At 44.3% G+C, this 7,500-nt stretch overlaps 5 protein-coding genes across 6 annotated transcripts in view; 3 read left to right on the forward strand and 2 right to left on the reverse strand.

Annotated features, from left to right (window-relative positions):
- The window catches only part of LOC126572057 (probable G-protein coupled receptor CG31760), a 38,228-nt gene extending 37,957 nt beyond the window's left edge, over positions 1–271 (forward strand). For both annotated transcript variants that reach the window (XM_050231077.1, XM_050231078.1), the window contains exon 14: positions 1–271. This exon is cut by the window's left edge and continues 3,013 nt beyond it. The gene's annotated coding sequence lies outside the window, so the exon portion shown is untranslated.
- A 362-nt stretch (positions 272–633) lies between these two features.
- On the forward strand, positions 634–1,669 carry LOC126572058 (angiopoietin-1-like). Its single transcript, XM_050231080.1, has one exon. The coding sequence runs from the start codon at positions 699–701 to the stop codon at positions 1,614–1,616; it is 918 nt and encodes a 305-aa protein (XP_050087037.1). The 5' UTR covers positions 634–698; the 3' UTR covers positions 1,617–1,669.
- Positions 1,670–2,021: 352 nt separating this feature from the next.
- Positions 2,022–3,031, forward strand: LOC126572060 (uncharacterized). The gene is made up of 3 exons (XM_050231082.1): positions 2,022–2,170; positions 2,307–2,489; positions 2,551–3,031. Exons 1-3 carry the CDS (start codon positions 2,122–2,124, stop codon positions 2,772–2,774), a joined length of 456 nt encoding a protein of 151 aa, XP_050087039.1. The 5' UTR covers positions 2,022–2,121; the 3' UTR covers positions 2,775–3,031.
- Positions 3,032–3,177: 146 nt separating this feature from the next.
- LOC126572061 (uncharacterized) lies at positions 3,178–4,189 on the reverse strand. Its single transcript, XM_050231083.1, has 2 exons — positions 3,983–4,189; positions 3,178–3,824 (listed from the first exon to the last, which is right to left on the reverse strand). The coding sequence occupies exons 1-2, from the start codon at positions 4,047–4,049 to the stop codon at positions 3,436–3,438; spliced, it is 456 nt and encodes a 151-aa protein (XP_050087040.1). The 5' UTR covers positions 4,050–4,189; the 3' UTR covers positions 3,178–3,435.
- A 741-nt stretch (positions 4,190–4,930) lies between these two features.
- The window catches only part of LOC126572059 (uncharacterized), a 13,873-nt gene continuing 11,303 nt past the window's right edge, over positions 4,931–7,500 (reverse strand). Inside the window, exon 3 of the mRNA XM_050231081.1 lies at positions 4,931–5,954. Within this exon, the coding sequence (XP_050087038.1) occupies positions 5,743–5,954 (212 nt within the window). The 3' untranslated portion in view covers positions 4,931–5,742. The remainder of the gene's footprint in view (positions 5,955–7,500) is intronic.

Genomic DNA, 7,500 nt, shown 5'->3' on the forward strand with positions numbered 1-7,500 from the left:
CCGGACACGGGCGTATGAGCTAATTACAGCTTCGTTACTGAACATTTTCGGACGTAGGAGACTTTCTATATTCTTGCCAAACTATTTCATAGTATGATCGTTAAAAAGCAGAGTGTGCAAATCCGGCGGGAAAGTTTTAGCAGTTAAACTCAACCTATTCTATATTGCCGTATAAACCCATAGTTTATGGATCACTGTTGGAAATACAAAAAAAAACAATAAAATCCCGAAATAAGCAAATGTGTAAACTATATTTGTACAATAAATCCAAAGCCAGTAACCAAAAATCGAATCGAATCCCTCTTTTCTGGTCCACTTTTATTCTTAACCATCCAAATTTGATAATAATAGACTTCTCTTCAAAGATGTCATGAATTTGTAACAAGATTAATGTTGCGTTCGTCAGCAGATTTTTTTTGTAAGCAAAAGGAACGATGTTCTTATCAAACAAACAACCGCCTCACGATCGAAGCAGCAACGAGCGAGCCAGTGCAGCTTAGCAATTGGCTTATCAGAGGGAGCAGCAGGGGGCAAGTACGTAGCGCACAACTGTGATTGTGGCTCACATCATGTTTGCTCTCGATCGTCTCTTCCATTGGTTCAAAAATCATTGCTAAACATCCCGTCCAACAGTTCAGAAGCACAGTTTTTATTTAACCTCCACGTTGACTCGGAATGTTACAAAGTGCGTTCCAGAAATGAAGCTGCGCGTTGGTTTAATCCTGTTTTGTGTGGTCGTGTATGTTGCGGCAAGTGATCCAGCTCCCACGAAGAGCAAGGATATAGTGCAAAAGTTGAACAATGAGATACAAGGAGTTGGCCTATCCCTGATACTGAGCAAGTTAGATGCTATTGAAAACCGATTGCAAAAGATTGAGGACGAGTTGCAGAAACATCGAGCTACGGGGTTAACGCAATCTGGAAGCAATTACAATGACTGCGTTACACCAACATCGCCATCATCGACATCGATTCCCAAGCAGCCACCCTTTTCCTCGTGCAAAGATGCAGCATCGAACATTTCGGGGACATATCAGATCCACGTGGACAGTGATAGTGAACCATTCAATGTGCATTGTGAACAGGAGAAGTTGGGGGGAGGCTGGATTGTAATCCAGTACCGGTACGACGGTTCGTTGGACTTTTACCGCGGCTGGGATGAGTTTCGTGACGGGTTTGGTGATTTGAATAAGGAGTTTTGGTTGGGTTTGGAAAAAGTGCATCGGATAACGGATGGTCGTAAGCACACGTTGGTTGTAGAATTGAAAGACTTTAATGGAACCTACGCATACGCGCAGTATGATGGATTCGAAATAGGCAATGAGGGTGAAGGATATGTCCTTAAGAATCTAGGATCATATAGTGGATCAGCAGGCGATTCTTTGTCGTTTTACAATGGAGCAAAGTTTACCACCAAGGACCGAGATAATGACCAATCCTACAACCAATGTGCTCTTGATCGTGAGGGTGCGTGGTGGCACATGCATTGCACCGACGCAAATTTAAATGGTCGATACATAAATGCCATTATAAAAACGTCGATGTATTGGAGGCATTTAAAAGAGAACTATCAAGGTTTGAGCTTCTCCAGAATGATGATACGGGAACTGGAATAGAGTTTCTAGTTCAATCGGTGGTGCTGCACCAAAACAATCTACAAAGATGTATCCGAGCTAGAATAAAATGCATCTTTCCAATAGCAACTCATAAAGGTAGAATGGGAGTTGTGTGATCCATGTGTTGAAAGAAAATTGAAAAAATCTAGGCGCAAAAATTAATGTTTGCTGTATGACGTAGTAAAATGCATAGGGCTTCAAAAGTAATTCACAGCCGCTTGATCTTTGGTCCTTTTATCGTAATAACTCCTGATCAGTTGATCACCAACATCGCCATTTTTCAGCATAATAAAGTGACCAAAATCGGTGTCCAATTCGGTACAATATGCACCAAAATAGGTCGATATGTTCTACAGCATAAATCCGTCCTCCTGCGATTAAAGGCCAACTGGGAGCTCTGGGCGGAAGGTCACTGTAAACAACAAGCGCTAAAGAATTGGTCATCCACCCATCCTCTTTAATTTCTTTCTGTTTTGTTCGGTACTTTTAAGAAATTGACGCCAGAATGACGAATCTCCTGAAATCTCTCGTGTTACTGTCCGTTCTTAGCTGTGGTGAGTAACTCGGAATGTATAATTGAACGTCCAAGGTTCCAGAAGAGGAAAAAGGGAGTGGCACTCTTGTCCGCTCCAAACAGGAAGCATGATCAACCTCGATTTCATTCTTGATATCCTTCTAATTCCTCCGTAGCCTTTGCCATTCGCTGCTACCAGTGCTCATCTCAAACTGATCCGCTGGGTGCCGACAACTGCGGTGCGTACAAAGCGTTCAACAAATCACAAAATATCGCGATCGAGTGCAATAGCGATGAGTCGCACATGCCCGGATCTTTCTGCATGAAGGTGGTACATCAAAGTCCCCGTGGATTCATTTGTAAGTAGTGCCTTGACTAGACTGTGAGACACGATCACATGGTTGCGGTTTTCTTTTTCAGGGGATGGTCGATGGCGCCAGGTCATTAGGCAGTGTGCGTCCGTATCCGAAACGGGAGTTACGGGCGTTTGCAACTGGGGTGTGTTCGAGAATGGCGTGTACTGGGAAGAGTGCTACTGCGTCGACGATGAATGCAACGGTTCTCCGGGAAGCATTACCGCATCTTTCGCTGTACTGTGCGCGGCCATTCTGCCCGTACTAATTGCCAGAAAACTCGCGGCTTAAAGCTAACCGTTCGCTAACCGTTCAGAGTGCCTTTCACAATCAAACAGTTTCCGTCCATTTTACTCAACGCGCAAACAAACTGTCAATATGTTAGAACATAAGAAACGCAATTCGTCCATTGTCCGTGTAGTTTTTAGCATGGAATAATGTATTTTACCAGACATTCCCAGCAGTTATCTCATCTGATCCTTTTCTCGATGATTTCTCATTGCGGTATAGCTATTAAGCGACAAAACATGACTGGAAATAAACGGTTTACAATACAATCGCACGGGAGTGCATCTTATTCATTCGATAGAAAGTATATAAACGTACTTTATCGCATCCTTCACTTCCTTTTGAACTAAAATCCTTGTTTAGTGTAACTTGCTGCGTAACAAGAGCACAAATTCAGACTTACACGTAGAGTTAATAGGAAAAAGTTATTTATTTCATTCGCAATACAAAACGCCGTGGAATAAAATCCAGCAGTCATAAGAGATTCACTTTTGCTAGTGGACGGAATGATTCATGGCTAAGTGCAGCCGGCAAATGCTATGTTCTGCCGATCATAGACAGAGATATCGTTCCTGGTTCTAAGGCAATACTTTGAAATATGTTCCGCGCCTCTCGATTACAGCTACTTGGTCCAGAAACATCCTCGTTTCCGGCATGGCAGGATTCAGTTACGAAATAAAAGACTCAAAATTGTTACAACTAAAGCAGCTATGAGCGAGTTGGCTGGCGAAAGGAGCGAACCCGCGTTGCACCCATCTTTACTGTTGCAGGTACAATACTCCATGAAGATGTTGTAGGTACCGCTACGCATGAGGCAGAACCGTTCGTCACCTTCGATACCTGGTTCGCCCATAAAGGCACAGCTGCGGAAGTACCGCCACTCGCCGTTCACCTTTTGGCGAATTTTTCGGCACATGGTGGCCTTTGCCCCCGGTAGATGTTCCTTCGGCTCGACCTGCTTACAATCCGTGATGGAAAGGGTGCTGTTGTCGAACGGGTCCGCACACTTCGGGTCCGAATCTGAGCGGCATTCCCAGCATTTGATACCAAAACCTGCAAGCAAAGAGAAGCATTTTTCGTCAGAATATGGCACCAGCTGGGGCATTTGTGTCTTCACTGCAAATGATCTGCAAAGCGAAAAGCAGATCATTCCGCTCTCATCAAACGGGCGGCGACGCCCGATCGTTGCAAAATATTACACATAAACACACCCTTTTGGACGCCAAACGCTAGCAGCACCAAACCGAAAATCACGAAACAGGCACTTCTGGATTGCATGGTTGTGTTATTGTTACTTTTCTCTGCACTATTGCAACACCTTCGACGACTTTGTTCTAGTAAATGTTGTCTTAATTTAGTAAAATAGCTGTTTCAACAGAAAACTTAAGCGCAAAAGGCACGGGTGGTTAATTGAGATGCTGATCGCCGCGATCAATGACAGCTGCTGTCGCTTTGGAGGGGTAGTCGAAATGTTATGCTGCCATGTTAGGGTGTCTGTTCTTAGAGTTCAATGCTACAATACTATATCATGCTGAGCAAGCGAAACTGAGAAAAGGCATCTTTATGCTTGTGCTTTGAATCAACAGGTCCGTTTGGAGCGCCCGCACAGCGTTTGAGCCGCGCCCATAATTTGCATTTCGGTTGAACTCAGGAAACAAACGAACGTATTTTATACGAGTATATTTGGAGTTTTATATTAGAATAGCAAGTTTTATTATGTTGATACCGTTACGAAAATGGGCTCTTAACTTTTTAATTCTAAACATTTTGATTTTATCATGCATACGAGCGCATTGTTTTCCAATGCGTCATACTTTTATTTCTTTCCGCATTGATTTAGTTTTGCCACAATTAACTGGGTATACGGCAGAAAGAATGTGGAAATTGTCCGTGTATAGTGATACTTATTGATTCATTTTGCAAGTATGACAATGAGCGATATTGACCTTACCCCATCCGCGATCATGCATATTTCTGTTTCATTTCTTTCGGAATATATTAAAATTTCGATTCAGCATTTCATCTGGAAGGCATTGGACCTTACGGGCGTCATCGATCATGCTCATGGCATGATGATCGCCCATGCCAAATCTCACGAATTTGGAAGAATAAATAAGAATCTTCTTACAAATTAATAAAAAAGGATCAACAACGATAACTCGCCTCTCGGTGGAACTTTATTGATCTTTATTTTTGCGTTATTTACATTTATGATGAGAAAACTGCACTGTACGAACCTACCCGGTTCCTTAATGTGAAATGTTTAACATATGCAGGGGAGAGCAAAACCAACATAAACTGTATGTCTCTTCATAATCAACAGTGTTGCCACGTGGAATAGGAAATATCCTTGTAAACAGAGAACATAATCAACAATCTGTAGGTTACGCCTTCAATCCGATCCAAAAACTGTGAAACAAGCGTACAAATCGTAATTTCTGTATCCTGATAAATATGCCAGGTGCATAATTAGTGGGCTTGGTGTACCAATGTTTGAAGCTATTGGTTGTAGTTTGAAATGGTGTAGTATTGTGTTTGACCCTATTTGTAGCACGTTATTCTGTTAGTGATATGTAATTTGTACATTGAATGTTCTTCCTTCGTTTAGCAACTAATTCATTACTCTAATCCTATATAGTGGTTCTATCGTGAAACCAATAATCCATCAAACGCTTCAAACTTATTTTATTTCATCCTTTCACACACACCTACAGTGTTTCCTTTTTTGCATCCATTTCTTCTTATTAACCTGTGATGTTTCGCGTTTTACTGAAATACTTGAGACCCTGGCTTACGGCGCTTACAGCGCTGACAAAAAAGATTTGCGCTCTAGTGAGTCGGTGCCTATGAGAGATTCCGTAAGTGTGTAACTGCAGAGAATGGTGCTGGGTGAACGATATAACACTGGTTTGCGATTAGTGTCCCATGGGTGCGGAACCGCTGTCCGAGCCCATGGCCGGGGTTCCCGGGATTACCAGGCTAGTAGCTTCGCTACCAATGCGCTGACAAGGACGAGAACAGCGGCCGGTCCGTACTCTGCTGCTCCATTGCATCCGTCGGTGGTACAGGTTTCACAGAACTCCGTCTTGATGTAGGAGGGCGTCTGGGTGTTCAGGCACGAGTTGGGTGGTGCGTTGACATCCTCGAATGCGCACGAACGCGACACAACCACACGATCGTTGACTGCAAAGATTGAAAGGTCGGATTAGAATTAATAGCACATAACAGCATCGCTACAGATGTTCGGTAACGCATGAATAATTCTAGGTCCGTACGCTGTTCTACTCCGTGTTACTATAAACAGTACAGTTTGGTCAAGGGCATGCGCTTGCTGGCATGACTTCATATTCAAATGCGTATACAAACACACGAATATGAGGAGCATGATCGTCGACTATTGTTGTAACATGGTCTGACCTTGGCCATCATCGGAACCGAGGGTACCGAGCAGGGCCAAGCATGGGAACGCTTGTGAAACGTTCGCAATAGCTCCCCCAACAGATTACAATAATTTTCAGTTACCATGCACGCATGCATTTACAGGTTTGTGTCCAGTCTGTCGCTGAGTTGATTCACGTTCATGTTTCCAGATGTAACGATAATTGTAATGACTAGGCCCGTTCGTTAAAACTGATGTCGGAAAACTATAATTTAATGCATTCGTTAAAGAGTATCGGCGTGTCGTGTTACTCGATATTATCCAATTTAACAACAGGTTAACACAATAACTATCAAGAGCTAATGATTATTCTGGGCAGTCACCCTTCAAATTTCAAAACCAATCCATATTGTTGCTGCACACTAAGGCCGCGGCATGCGATCATAGCCTGAAAGTAATTAAACGAAACAATGGCTTATTGGTGGCACTTCCAGCACTCTAAATCATTTGCCTTGCACGCACGTGAAAGTCGTAGACCCCCCCCCCCCTGTGTTGATACACATGCCAGAGTGTAGTTGCCCAGCATGCCGTCATCAGCCACCACCACCGTCCACGACGGACACACCAATCACGTGGTGGTGATTGTTAGCAAATGATCTTCATCTCGCCGGTTGCCATAACTTATATTGAGTCACAGCCGAGATGGCGAACCCACGTGCACCACTCGGTGACATGTGATTGTGAGTTTCTAGTGCTTATCGATCTAGAGATACGCGATCCGGACACAGTTGGAGACCAGTACGAGGCATGAAGCTGTCGGTGCTGTATTGAAACCGCAGCAGCGCATCACCCCGATTCACTTTCGGATCTATTTCCATTTCATCCGCTAGTCCGCGATCTGAGGTGCAGTTGGTACCTTGGTTGTTGCGAGCTGCAATCGCAGACACAGACAGGGAAATCTGTTATCCAATGTCAATACCAGAGCCAAGAGGCCGTGGGGCAGTACAGCTTGGCTGCTAGACCTGAGGATCGAGAATTTGCCCTTCGCCTGCCTGCCTGCCGGCCCCCACGCCGTGTGCTAGTTGTGTAATAGACCGCGAACATCAGTTAGTACGCCGCGTGCATACTAAGCCACACAATCGAACTGCTGCAGCTGTGCAACTAATGTGCACTTGCTCGCGTATGGCACTCGTTGGCCACAGACTCAACGATAGCATGTAAAACCCAAACAAAACCTCCACGGCACAGAGGTCTGGCTTGAGACCTAACGACCGAACTGTGATAAAGCCGCCAGCAGCGCACGTCGACGACGCGTCGGAACATAGCGGAAGGAAGTCGTCCGCCCTGGGG

This window comes from Anopheles aquasalis, chromosome 2, assembly GCF_943734665.1.
Source record: "Anopheles aquasalis chromosome 2, idAnoAquaMG_Q_19, whole genome shotgun sequence".
In the NCBI taxonomy this organism is placed as follows: Eukaryota; Metazoa; Arthropoda; class Insecta; order Diptera; family Culicidae; genus Anopheles; species Anopheles aquasalis.

What these genes read in the sequence shown, in the direction of transcription:
- LOC126572058 (XM_050231080.1), top strand. Translation starts at nt 699, where the DNA reads ATGAAGCTGCGCGTTGGTTTAATCCTGTTTTGTGTGGTCGTGTATGTT.
- LOC126572061 (XM_050231083.1), bottom strand. Translation starts at nt 4,049, where the DNA reads ATGCAATCCAGAAGTGCCTGTTTCGTGATTTTCGGTTTGGTGCTGCTA. An exon ending in AGCGTTTGGCGTCCAAAAGG is followed by an intron (nt 3,825 to 3,982) that starts GTGTGTTTATGT and finishes CTTTGCTTGCAG; the next exon opens with GTTTTGGTATCAAATGCTGG.
- LOC126572060 (XM_050231082.1), top strand. Translation starts at nt 2,122, where the DNA reads ATGACGAATCTCCTGAAATCTCTCGTGTTACTGTCCGTTCTTAGCTGT. An exon ending in ACTGTCCGTTCTTAGCTGTG is followed by an intron (nt 2,171 to 2,306) that starts GTGAGTAACTCG and finishes ATTCCTCCGTAG; the next exon opens with CCTTTGCCATTCGCTGCTAC. An exon ending in AAGTCCCCGTGGATTCATTT is followed by an intron (nt 2,490 to 2,550) that starts GTAAGTAGTGCC and finishes TTTCTTTTTCAG; the next exon opens with GGGATGGTCGATGGCGCCAG.